The sequence below is a fragment of the Narcine bancroftii genome, chromosome 5 (genome assembly GCF_036971445.1).
Source record: "Narcine bancroftii isolate sNarBan1 chromosome 5, sNarBan1.hap1, whole genome shotgun sequence".
Lineage (NCBI taxonomy): Eukaryota > Metazoa > Chordata > Chondrichthyes > Torpediniformes > Narcinidae > Narcine > Narcine bancroftii.
This window is the reverse complement of record NC_091473.1, coordinates 127,557,312-127,571,556: the sequence shown is the minus strand read 5'-3', so window position 1 is coordinate 127,571,556 and position 14,245 is coordinate 127,557,312. Positions and strand designations below refer to the sequence as shown.

General features: G+C 40.4%; 1 protein-coding gene across 2 annotated transcripts in view; it reads left to right on the top strand.

The window, feature by feature from the left end:
* The window catches only part of cfap57 (cilia and flagella associated protein 57), a 126,566-nt gene that overhangs the window by 12,393 nt on the left and 99,928 nt on the right, over positions 1-14,245 (top strand). For both annotated transcript variants that reach the window (XM_069939030.1, XM_069939029.1), the window contains exons 3-5: positions 1,071-1,312; positions 2,170-2,329; positions 12,673-12,825. In XM_069939030.1, the coding sequence (XP_069795131.1) occupies positions 1,071-1,312; positions 2,170-2,329; positions 12,673-12,825 (555 nt within the window). The remainder of the gene's footprint in view (positions 1-1,070; positions 1,313-2,169; positions 2,330-12,672; positions 12,826-14,245) is intronic.

Sequence of the window (14,245 nt, the reverse complement as noted above, 5' to 3'; positions counted from 1 at the left end):
ACCATTCTATTCTGTCCCTGTCTGGCCAATTTCTGCTGTTCTCTTTAACACCTCCTCAGTTTGAGCATTCCTCCTAAACCGTTTTATGCATTTCCTCTCCCTGTATTTGGGAGCAGACAATTTTGCTCAGCCAACTTTGCTCCACTTAATCACATTCCTCTTTTTCCCTGAACCATGCAGTAAATATAAACTTATTAATTAATCATTTCTTTCATAATGTTTTAACCCCTAGATTCCAACACTAGTGATTGTGTTCAATATTCTTATATAGACAGTTTTCACTATCAATGTGCTTCTGGATGATCCAGTTGACCTGTTGTAACCAACTCATAGGTATGACTGCAGTCAAGGTTCTAAGTTACTTTTTACTCTTGCCTGGCTCAGATCTGATGCACTTTATATACCAAAGATAAAGATACATGATGCACTATCCATAACTCAAAAGACTAGAGTTGCAGAACTACAGGCTTTTATTTACAATAAATTTGAAGGCCATCCTGTGCTGTGACCCAGGTTTTCTGGCGAGGGGTTTTGGTGTTGGAGCCTTTATAACAAGTTTAAGAGGGAGGAGCCACAGGACAAAGTGGGGCCAGATTAGTGAGTGTACAGCAGTTCACCACGATACATAACCAACATTTAGGGCTTGAGCCCTTCATCAAGGTAAGATAACATTTTTTATCTTTGCTATGTAAAGTACACTATTTGTCCTGTCAAATTTTCCAGCATTGTGTTTTTATTTCATTCATGTTGCCTGCAGACTTTTGGGTTTTACTCGTATTGTGAGCGTGCATTGCTTTATCCTGTGGAGTATCAATGATATATCTTTCTACTTTTTCCAAATCTGTGTCCTTTATTAGCAAATATTCTTCAAGTCTGGAAGGTATTTCAAAAACAATCAAAAAGGCATAGCTGTGGTGAAACCTCGAATTGTATCTATTGCCATGTTCTTTCTCCTTCTGTATCAACATTAAAGCAACATGCTGCCTGTAAATATTTTATGAGAAATTATGATTCCAGCACTATGCTGTATATTGTAAACACTGATTAGTGATTTTCCATTTTGGATTTAGGTCAGTTTTAATCCTCAAGATAATGCACAGATCTGTGTAGTTGGGGCTGGTGTTTTAAAACTGTTGCGATTTGCTGATGGAAATCTCAAACAAACAAATTTCCAAAAGTTAGAGTTGCAGAACTTTCTCACACATGCTTGGATGTCTGAAGACCGCGTCATTGTTGGTACTGATACAGGAAAACTCTATCTGTTTGAATTGGCAGAATTACGCTGGGAGTACAAAATAGTACTGGAACACAGGTATAGTTGGAACGAATGGTCCCCGAAAATGCTCGTTATTTTCTCAATAATATTTTCTATTACTAATTCCTCCAAATATTTAGAAATCCCTAGAAATTTTCCATTCTAACATTTAAGGCATGCAATTAAATGAAAGCTATTTTATAAGAAATATTGTTAAACATATTAACACCTTAAAAAAGTCAATAAAAATGGCAAAAAAATGCATTTTTCATTTTATAGAACCAGTGCTCTGTAGTTTAAATTGAAGGATTTAACAATGTTAACATTATCTATGCATCAAATAAAGCTTTATTTAAGATCAAATGTGTGAATGCACTGTGTGCTGTTATTTACATTCCACTAATGATAGAAATTCTGCTGATTGTCATTGAATCTTATCACTGAACACCAGATTAGTAATTAGGTAGATAAATAAAGCTAATAATTGTGGATGGAAATATTTTGCTCAACTTCAGGCACTGTTTTCAATAGTCATCATTTGGATTGAAGACGTTACTCTTTTCTTTTGAACATTGACAAATCCAATATTTATACACAGAGCATTAATTATTGTGAAATTGTATTTAGCACTCACAATAACTGAAGGTACACTGTATAATTAAAAATAGCAATTAGTTCAATGTAATTGTGATGTAATAGATAAGCTTGTAATTAAAATTAACAGAGGACCTGCAGAGCTTTTAAAATTGACATGCGTGTCATGGATCATTGACAAGTATTAAGAATTTTAAACAATTCGTGTTAAACAAGATATTTTTAATACCATCTTTTCTGTTGTGTTTAGGTTTTCCATTGATTGTTTTTGGAATTATTATTGTGGAATTAATGGTATCACTGTTCTGCCTGCCCTCCAGACAATCAGACTCCTTAACCCAGATGCCTCCTCCTCTACCCAAGATAACAGCAATGACAATATATTCTAAAGGGTTCATATGCTCTGCTGGACCTGCTATGGTGTACATGTTTGAAAAAGGAGAGGAGAAGGATACTTTCAAGAAAACCAGAATGATTAAGGTGAGTTCCACACTAAATGTTCTGTTCCAAGATAAATAATACATGTTACAAGTAAATGCAGCAACATTTAATGCCATTGCTGTAGATATTTTGAGTGAGTTAGTACTGTTTATGTTAGTCAGGTCCAGAGAGGTAAGATTTGTACATAATAATAGTTCTACGGCTATTTAAATCATGTATTCAGGCTTAATAGTTGTTAAAACAAAAGAAAAACTTGAATGGATTACATTGTACTCAGTTGTGACCAGTGGTTAATGAAAAATACTGGAAATCGGAATAAAGACAGAAAATAATGGAAAAGCTCACCAGGCTGGCTGCTTGTAGGCTTAGGGGCTTCAGGGTCTCAGGGAATTCTCTTTTGACTGAAAGAAGCACTTCATTTAACTTTCTGCTAATGTATTTCTGTTTTATGTCTGAATGAAGTGAATTTTGTGTAATATTGCACTTTATAACATGATAATTGAATTTTGATGAAGATCTACTGGGACCAATGCCTGAAGAGGGGGCACAAAATCAGTGAACCGGTGTGGAGTCGAAAGGCCAACATGGCCTGTTTCTGCTCTGTAAATGGTTATATGGTTAGGTCAGGCAGCTGAGAAAGAGTTAATGTTTCAGGTCAAAAACCCCTTTCCTGTCTTTTTTTTCCTGATTCTGATAAAGGATCTTGAATCTGAAATACGAACTGTTTTTCTTTCCACATCTGTGGCCTGACCTGCTGAGAGTCTCCAGCATTTTCTGGTTTTTTAAAAAAAAAAGATTTTTGCCCTTAAAGAATCACCAGCAATATCCTCCTCATGGTTCAACCCGTCTGACTCTCACATCTGTGGATTGAAATATTAAATTTGAGATGTGTGCTAAATGCACTCTGTGTTAAATTAGGGGATCTGCAAGAAAAATGTCAAGATAGGACAAATTTTCCATTGGCATGCTGTTAATATAACTTTCACAGTGAATCATGTATTAAAACAGGACTTGCATATTTTATGAGGCTGCTTCACCCAATGTAATGCAACTGCAGAAATTTCTTACTCTGCAATCCTGCACAAGTCTCAGATGTCAAAGACACATTCTTTGTCAGACACAGACAAAAGTAGCATGTTGTGATCATATAGGGAGGACATAGTGGCTTTCACTGAGGGATTAGGGGTTCCAGATTTATGCAAAGGGACCATGAAGTGGTCTTGAAAGTGATAGAGGCCAGGAAAGAGGTGCTCTATACCATGGATGCAGACTACCTGCCAAAGCCATTTTATGAGAAGCCTGGCAGAAGAAAACCTACCAGAAGACACACCTCCTGGCTTGGGAATCCTAAACAATGGATTAACACCAGAAGAAATGTCAAAATCTCATTATAGCTGTCAATGCAATAGAACGAAGACCAAACATTGTAGCACAGCGCAGGCCGTGATGTTGTACCATCTCATACTTTCCTATGAAAATATACTAACCCCAATCCCCTACCTCCTAACCCTCTATTTTTTCTTTCATCTATGTGCCTGTCTAAGAATCTCTTAAATTCCCCTATTTTTTTCAGCCTCAACTACCACCCTGGCAATGCATTTCATGCACCCACAACTCTGTATTAAAAAAAAACTTACCCCTGATGTCTCCCCTAAACTTCTCTCCCTTCACTTTGTACAGATGTCCTCTAGTGTTTGCTATCCCTCCCTTGGGAAAAAGGTGCTGAATGTCTACCTTATCTAAGCCTCTCAGAATCTGTGGTCCTCTATTAAATCATCTCTCATCTTTCTTCATTCCAAGGAGAAAAACCTTAGCTTTGCTAACCTTGCTTCATAAAGCATATTTTCTCATTCAGGCAACATCCTGGTAAATGTCCTTTGCACCCTCTCCACATCTTTCTTGTTATGATGTGACTAGAACTGAACACTATTTTAAATGCAGTGTTACCAGAGATTTATGGAGTTGTAACATTACCTGATAACAACTGAATGCAATCCCCTGATTAATAAAGTCCAGCATCCCATAGGCCACCTTAACTATCCTATCAACCTGTGCATCGACCTTGAGGGATTTATGGATTTGGACCCCAAGGTGCCTCAGTTCATCCACACTGTGAAGCATCCTACTATTAACCAAGTTTCACCAGCCAAAATGCAGCACCTCACACTTATCCAGTTTGAACTCCATCTCCCACTTTATCACCCAACTCTGCATCCTACCTATATCCTTTAGTAACCTACAATAGCATCCAACACTATCTTTAACACCTCCAACCTTTTAATCTCCCAATCTATTTCAACACTGCTCAAAAAAAGCATTTAACTATTAGTTTCACACTAAGTAGCTCCACCTGGACCAGACACACCTCTTCTTAGAACCGTAGAAAATTCCCCTTCGGCCCTTCTAGTCTGTGCCCAACCATTTTTTTTTGCCTTGTCCCTCTAACTTGCACATAGTCCATAGCCCTCCATACCTCCTCTATTCATGTATTTGTCCACATTCTTCTTAAATATTAAAAATGAGCCCACAATTACCACCTCAACTGTTAGATCATTCTGTGTGAAGAAGTTCCCCCTAAACCTTTCAATCTTAACCCATGTCCCCTGGTTTGTATCTCACCTACCCTGGAAAAAGCCTATCTACATTTACTCTGTCTATCCCCCTCATAATTTTAAATACTTCTATCAAATCTCCCCTCATTCTTCTATGCTCCAGGGAATAAAGTCCTAGCCTATTTAATCTTTCCCTGCCACTCAGTTCCTGAAGACCAGGCAGCATCCTAGTAAATCTTCTCTGCACTTTTTCTGTCTTATTGATATCTTTCCTATAGTTAGGTGACTAAGCTGCACACAATACTCCAAATTTGGCTGCACCAATGTCTTATACCATAGCATCCCAACTCCTATACTCAATACTTTGATTTATGCCAAAAGCTCCTTTACAACTCTATTCCCCTATGATGTCACTTTAAGGGAATTATGTATCTGTATTCCCAGATTCCTCTGTTCTACCACACTCCTCAGTGCCCTACCATTTATCATATACGTCCTTTTTGGCTTGTCCATCTAATACAACACCTCACACTTTTCAGCATTAAATTCCATCTGCCATTTTTCAACCCACTTTTCTAGCTGCTCCAGATCTCTTTTCAAGCTTTGAAAACCTTCTTCATTGTCCACAGCAGGGTGGCATGGTTTGTGTAGTGATTAGCACAATGCCTTTACAGTGCTAGCGATCAGGACCAGAGTTCAAATCCTGCACTGTCTGTAAGGTGTTGGTACATTCTCCCCAAGTCTTCTCCGGTTTCCTCCAATCATCTGAAACGACCCAGGACTCTAAGTTAATTGGGTTTAAATTGGGCGGAATAGACTCATGGGCCGAAATGGCCTGCCACCATGCTATATGAATAGGTTTAAATTTAAACACCTCCAATCTTAGTATCATCTGCAAACTTGATGATCCAATTTACCACATTATCATCCAAATCACTGATATAGATGACAAACAATAATGGTCCCAGTTCCAATCCCTGAGGCACACCTCTAGTCACAGGCCTCCAATCTGAAAACCAATCATCTACCACTACTCTCTGGCTTCCCCCGTTCAGCTGTTGTCAAATCCAATTCACTACTTCACCATAAATACGTAGTGTCTGAACTCTGCTGGACTAACCTCCCATGTGGGGCCTCTTACTAAAGTACATGTAGATAACATCCACAGCTTTTCCTTCATCAGCTTTCCTGGTAACCTTGATAAACTATAAGATTGGTTAAAAATGACCTACAACACATGAAACCATATTGACTATTTTCTGGCTATCTAAATAGTTAGATGTCTGTTCTCTTAGAACACCTTTAATAATTTATGTCTAGCTCACTGGCCTATAATTTCCAGGGTTAGTTTTGGAGCAATGTGAACTACCCTTCAATTCTTTGGCACCACACCCATGGCTAAGGATATTTTAAATATTTCTGCCAGAGACTCTGCAATTTCTACACCAGCCTCCCTCAAGGTTCGAAGAAATATCTTGTTGGGCCCCGGGGATTTGTCCACCCTTATTTGCTTTAAGACAGCAAGCACTTCCTCTTTAATCTGTATAGATTACATGACCTCACTGCTTCTTTTCCTTACTTCCCATGACTCTGTACCTGTTTCCTGTGTGAATACTGATGGGGGGAAAAGAAAAAAGATCTCTCCCATCTCTTTTGGCTCCATACAAAGTCGACCACTCTTTTTTCTGACAGGAACATATAAACTCTGAAAGTCTTCCACTGATCTCATACATCCTTGTCCAAAAACAACTTATCCTAATCCACTCATTGTAGATCCTGTCTCATTTCCTCCACCCAAGGTCCAGATCAATCCTTCTCCATAATTAACTTTAAACTAGTGGAATTATGATCACTGGACCCAAAATATTCTTCTAAACGTACCTCTGTTACCTGTCCTGTCTCATTCCCTCATAGGAGATCCAATATTGTACTCACTCAAGTTGGTACCTCTATATATTGATTTAGAAAACTTTCCTGAACACATTTGACAAACTCCAAGCCATCCAGCCCTTTTACAGTATGAGAATTCCAGTCAACATGTGGAAAATTAAAATCTCCTACCATCACAACTTTTTTTTCTGCATCTGTCTACTACCTCTCTACAGATTTGCTCCTCCAATTCTTATCGACTATTGGGCAGTCTATAAATACAACTCCTTGAGTGTGGTCACACCTTTCCTGTTTTTCAGCTCCACCCATATAGCCTCAATAGATGAGTCCTCTGGTCTGTCCTGCCTGAGTGCAGCTGTGATATTTTCCCTGTCGAGCAATGCCATTCCTTCCCCTTTCATCCCTCCAATTCTATCACATCTTGTAATAGCACTGATTTATCACCACTTACAAACAAATTAAAGAATACATTCAATCGTTGAGTCTCTTTTGTTATTCACTGGACACAACGTTACATTCTTCAACTCCCCAACATCACTCAGCTAAACTCCTCTGACCTTCTCATTGGCTCATTGCCTCACGGGTGGTCCTGATGCTCTCACTCTTCTCCTCCTGCATCTGAGATCCATCACCCATATACTGATGCTTAACACACCTGCACCTGCGCACTATTAGCCCTGCCATCGCATCACGTCATCAGCGGCAGCCGGCTCCGCTCCCAACAAAGGTAACAATCTAAAGCAATGGAAGACAAGAATATTGAGCTGCCTGTCCTGCTCTTCCCGCAACCAAATTTCACTATTAGCCACAATATCATAATTCCACGTGCCAATCCACACCCTAAGCTATTTTGCCTTTCCTACAATACTCCTTGCATTGAAATAGATGCACCTGAGATTTCCAGCACATAACTTCTAATGGTACATGCAATTTTTACATCATCTTTTCCCTCTTCCACTCCTCTATCTGCTCTGGCAGTCTGGTTCCCATCCCCAAGCAAATCTAGTTTAAAGCAACCGGAGCAGCACTCGCAAACCTTCCTGCAAGTATATTAATCCCTCTCCAGTTCAGATGCAAACTGTCTTGTTGGAACACATCCCACCTTCCCTGGAAAAGAGACCAATGATGCACAAACCTGAAGCCCTCCCTCCTGCACCATGTCTTTATCCACATGTTAAGCTGCATTAGCCTCATGTTTCTAACCTCATTAGCATGTGGCACAGGTAGCAATCCTGATCACAACCCTGGAGGTCCCATCCTTCAACCTAGCAGCTAACTCCCTGAACTCTCCTTTTAGGACCTCCTCACCCTTTCTAGCCATGCCATTGGTTCCTATATGGACCATGACATCTGGCTGCTCATCCTCACTTCTGAGAATGTCATGAACTCCATCTGAGATATCTCAGACCCTGGAACAAGGGAGGCAACGTACCATCTGGCATATTCAATCTCTTCCACAGAACCTCTTATCTGTCCCCCTAACAAAGGAATCCCCTATCACTTCTTCTCCTCCCCTCCCTTCTTTGCCAGAGGACCAGATGCTAGAGACCTGATTGCCACGTCTTGTCCCTGGTAGCTCACCCCCCCCCCCCCCCCTCCAAACAGGATCCAAAATTGTGTATTTGTTATTGAGGGCAATGGCCACAGGGGTGCCCTGCCCTGCCTACCTATTCCCTTTCTCTCTCTTGAATGTCACCTATCTACCCTCTTCCTGCCTCCTAGGTGTAATAGTGTCCCTGAAACTCCTATCGCCTCCTGTGCCCCCTGAATGATCTGGAGTTCATCCAACTCCAGCTCCAGTGCCTTAACTCGGCTTGCCAGGACCTGCAGCTGATTCACTTCTCGCTTGTTTCCCTGACAACCCACATTCTACAAGAGAAATATGTATTGGCTGCCATCCCCACTGTTTGACTTGAGGGGGGATAAATGATATCTAAAATCTGTCTTTACCTGGGCCTACCTGCTGAATCCTTTCTGTTCTTCAAATAGGTTGGCCCTTTCTGACATCAACTCCTGCACCACCACCTCAGCACAATTTACCAAAGCCCCTTGGACCAAAAGCCTCTCCACTCTGACAATGACTGCTCTGCTCCACAGTCCTCACTTTTATAGTGATCTTTGGGTTACTTGACCTCCATTGCCTTTCATTTGTTTTCCCCTCGATGCCCAATCAACTGTTTCCTACAGATTTTTCTACCTCACCCTGCAATTCCACTCTTAACAAGTTTCCAAAAGCTCACAATAAAGGCTGCATTCTTCTACTTTTCCAAAAATACTCTGGAAGAGATCTTCAAATCCACAGTTCAAATTTCAGATTTAAGATTTTACAATACATAACAGGATCAGGGTTAGAGTTAACCCTGAGATTATTTTTCCTGTGGGCCAGGCAGTATTTCTCCTTATTGGTACCTGTAAACTGGTCTCAACAAAATGATATGTATACATAAGAGAGAAATAGAAGCAAACTGTGCAATACAGAAAAAATAAATATTCATGTCTTGGGTGGTGTAGATCCTTGATTGCTGCTGTTGTTCCACCACCATCCCACCCAACTCGTCTCACATCACTATAAAACCTGTGGGGTAAGGGACTTGTTTGGTTATTTAAATATTGATGAATTTTGGTGCATATGTACCATGTAGATGATAATAAACTTATTATCATTAAATAAGTCATCAGTCACACATGCTCACTAACAAGCTTCTTTATATTCGCTGTGACCCCTTGCATTTTGACAAATGCTTATTTCCTCATTACCATCTATCTTGCTCATCAACCTAAAACTGTTTCTGCTTTGGCTCAAAAGAGCAATGACACTTGCTGTGACTTCTTTCTGCTTACCTCTTTCTTGAGGGTGATGAGGAAATGGAGCAGGAGGACCTTCATGGGATGAGGGAGGTGAGGAGCAGCAGTCGATATTTGAAAAGAGGCCAAAAGAAGGAAATGAGAGAGAGAGAGAGAGAGAGAGAGAGAGAGAGAGAGAGAGATGGGAGCAGTATTATGCCCATCTTTACAGCATAGCATTTTCTAAATGGGTGATGCAGTGGAGGTATGTGGAATTTGGTGTTGGGGATGCCACTAGTGAGATCTTCACACATCCACATTGCCTCAAATGAGAGCCACAACTGGGATTTTTGTTTCATGAGAAAACTGATGTGAATGAATATGCAGAGTGTATTATACAGCCAACCAGACCAATTATAGAAGATGACAAAGAATATGAGGATGTCCATCGCCATTTCTTTCCAAGAGCATCGTCTCTAGAATCCATGAGTATTTCCTTGAAAAGGCTTGGCATTAATCCTTTCACACATTAAATATTGGAATATTTGATAGCTGCATAAAACTTTGCATTCCTCTGTTGATAAAGTTAAACATGCTGTGAAAATGATAGGTATCTGAAGGTGAATCATACTTAGAAATGTTCAGTCCAGATCCTAAGCAATAGTTCAGAAGGAAATGTGTGAAAAATATGACCAAAATCATGTTGTATGTGATTTGTATATATAAATGTGTGTATATATATATATATATATCTTTCTTTGGCTTGGCTTCGCGGACGAAGATTTATGGAGGGGGTAAAAAGTCCACGTCAGCTGCAGGCTCGTTTGTGGCTGACCAGTCCGATGCGGGACAGGCAGACACGATTGCAGCGGTTGCAAGGGAAAATTGGTTGGTTGGGGTTGGGTGTTGGGTTTTTCCTCCTTTGCCTTTTGTCAGTGAGGTGGGCTCTGCGGTCTTCTTCAAAGGAGGCTGCTGCCCGCCAAACTGTGAGGCGCCAAGATGCACGGTTTGAGGCGTTATCAGCCCACTGGCGGTGGTCAATGTGGCAGGCACCAAGAGATTTCTTTAGGCAGTCCTTGTACCTTTTCTTTGGTGCACCTCTGTCACGGTGGCCAGTGGAGAGCTCGCCATATAATACGATCTTGGGAAGGCGATGGTCCTCCATTCTGGAGACGTGACCCATCCAGCGCAGCTGGATCTTCAGCAGCGTGGACTCGATGCTGTCGACCTCTGCCATCTCGAGTACCTCGACGTTAGGGGTGTGAGCGCTCCAATGGATGTTGAGGATGGAGCGGAGACAACGCTGGTGGAAGCGTTCTAGGAGCCGTAGGTGGTGCCGGTAGAGGACCCATGATTCGGAGCCGAACAGGAGTGTGGGTATGACAACGGCTCTGTATACGCTTATCTTTGTGAGGTTTTTCAGTTGGTTGTTTTTCCAGACTCTTTTGTGTAGTCTTCCAAAGGCGCTATTTGCCTTGGCGAGTCTGTTGTCTATCTCATTGTCGATCCTTGCATCTGATGAAATGGTGCAGCCGAGATAGGTAAACTGGTTGACCGTTTTGAGTTTTGTGTGCCCGATGGAGATGTGGGGGGGCTGGTAGTCATGGTGGGGAGCTGGCTGATGGAGGACCTCAGTTTTCTTCAGGCTGACTTCCAGGCCAAACATTTTGGCAGTTTCCGCAAAGCAGGACGTCAAGCGCTGAAGAGCTGGCTCTGAATGGGCAACTAAAGCGGCATCATCTGCAAAGAGTAGTTCACGGACAAGTTTCTCTTGTGTCTTGGTGTGAGCTTGCAGGCGCCTCAGATTGAAGAGACTGCCATCCGTGCGGTACCGGATGTAAACAGCGTCTTCATTGTTGGGGTCTTTCATGGCTTGGTTCAGCATCATGCTGAAGAAGATTGAAAAGAGGGTTGGTGCGAGAACACAGCCTTGCTTCACGCCATTGTTAATGGAGAAGGGTTCAGAGAGCTCATTGCTGTATCTGACCCGACCTTGTTGGTTTTCGTGCAGTTGGATAATCATGTTGAGGAACTTTGGGGGACATCCGATGCGCTCTAGTATTTGCCAAAGCCCTTTCCTGCTCACGGTGTCGAATACACACACACATACATACACACACACACATACATACACACACATACACACACACATATATATTTTTAATTTTATTTATTTATATATATATATAGAGAGAGAGAGAGAGAGAGAGAAGTTTTGACCACTCCAGTTTCTATGTTTTTTTTAAAAATAGTATTACTAAAAGTTGTCAGAAGTTGAATATAAATCTTGTCAGTAGTCACAGCATAATAAACCTTAATTCTGTATACCTTGGCAATCTAAGGTACTCATCTGTGGAATTCTTTGTACTCATTTGTGGAACTCTAAAAGTGGCTTTTTATTATGATATTGGAGCGCAAGTTTTTTTGAATAGTTAAATATGGAAACACTGACTCAGAAAGGGACCACCATTCCAAAATTTTTTACAGCAATGGTTAAGTCAGTGGTGTTCAAACCTTTTCTTTTCACTCGTATATCACCTTAAGTAATCCCTATGCCATAGGTTTTAAAGCTCACATTCCACTTTATGTATTCCTTATGCCCATAAGTGCTCTGTGATTGGTATGGGATTGCTTAAGGTGGAATGGGAAGGTTGAGAACCACTGTTCTAGACCCAAATGTTACTGAAGTATTTTACTTGATAAAAATTGTCATTGGCCCATTTCCTTTGGAGTTATGAAACTGTTCACATAACAAATCAATTAGGTACGATGAAAACAGTAGTTTTCAAACTTTTTCTTTACACCTACACACCACCTTAAGCATCCCTTGCTAATTACAGAGCACCTATGGCATGGGGATTTGTGAGTGGAAAGAAAAAGTTTGAAAACCCCTGGGTTAAGTGGACAATCCTCATCCTTGCCACAAATCTGATTGGCATACTTGTGCAGTACAATAGCCCAATTCAGTCTCACATCTTCCCAAGAAACAATTTTTGTTGCATCCCTATTTAAGAGAGAGGAATGATGACATTTTCCTTTGGTGTTTACTGATGTCTGATTAGATATTTGTAAATGTTTAATTATTTAAAGTGAACCACCCTCCACTCTTCAACAATGATATTGAATCGCTGACTCTACAACTTTTATTTCTTTCAGATTCCACAGGACCCATTCAGCACAGATCCAACCCAAGCAGAACAGCAGGAAATTTTAACTCTGTGTCTTAGCCCCTCTGAAGAGACTCTAATTGCCAGCACCAATAAGAATCAACTGTATAGCATCACATTATCTTCTGCAGAAATGAGTAAGGTAAGCTGTTCAAGAATGACAAGATTAGCCTAAAGTGAACACTCAGTAATCAGAAATGTGCAGCATAAAATTAAGTCTAAACATAACCATATAACCATTTAATAAACAAGATGCCTACAGTTTTAAAATGGGTCAGAATTCAAATATAGGAATTTAATGTATGTGATAGTACAGATTCTATCACCAATGTGTATATGTACAGATTGTAGTGTAGGATGATTGTGATTGGCTGAGAAAAGTACTGGCAGGTCTTAAAGGATTGCCAGACCAGGTCATTCTGGACTGGTCGACCTACTTGTGATATGCTCCATTCTTTTAGTTAATAAAAGCCTTGGTTTTGATCAACAAGTCTTTGGTTCTTTCTTTTTTTTTTATTTTTTTATTTTTCACACCATAAATCACATTAGCCATGATATACACTTTTTCTTTTTCACACATATACAGTGACTTTTTCTCCCCCCCCCCTCCCTCCTCCCAAGCCACCCCCCCACTCATCCATTTTAGGTATACAATCTAGGTTGCATTAAGCCAGTCAGACAATGTTGTCATTCAACAAAAATACACCAGAAATTCTACTGAGTCCATTCTTTTCTTTCCTTCTCCTTCCATCAACTTAGGTAATGTTTGTCCCCGGTAGGTTTTCGCTATTGTATTTAATGTTCCATTTTTCCATCATTACCTTTCCTCCTTTTCCATTTCTGTTTTCTTATTTTCAACTCTTTATAAGACAACATTCCTACAACATCCAACATTTTCCTTATTCTCCTATTTCTATCTTCTTTATCCCCAATCTCCCCTTCCCCTCCTGAGTTGTCCTTTATCCCTTGTCGGACAACCACATCTCCCCTCTCCATTTGGATTTGCGAATCCACTCGCAAGCGTCAACTGATTTTGCAGTGACCGCTATTTCCCCCCACCCAGCCCCCCCCAGAAAAGAATTCACTTTTCATATGTCACAAAGGTCACTCTTTTAATTCCCTCCTTATTCTCTCTATTCCATTACCTTCCCTTATTAATTCTTGTCTATACTATCTATATTTTCCTCTAAGTACAGATACATTCACGTATGCACATTGTCTCTATTCACTCTTATACCTCTTTACCCGCATACATATCAATCGTGATCATTTTTACTCTCATTACCCGTCTTCATCCCTCAGTCTATTTTTGTCTTTACCCACATACATATCAATCGTGATCATTTTTACTCTCATTACCCGTCTTCCTCCCTCAGTCTATTTTTGTAATTGTTCTGCAAATTTTCGTGCTTCTTCTGGATCCGAGAATAGTCTGTTTTGTTGTCCTGGAATAAATATTTTCAATACCGCTGGATGCTTTAGTATAAATTTATACCCTTTCTTCCATAAAATCGCCTTTGCTGTATTGAACTCTTTTCTCTTCTTTAGGAGTTCGAAACTTA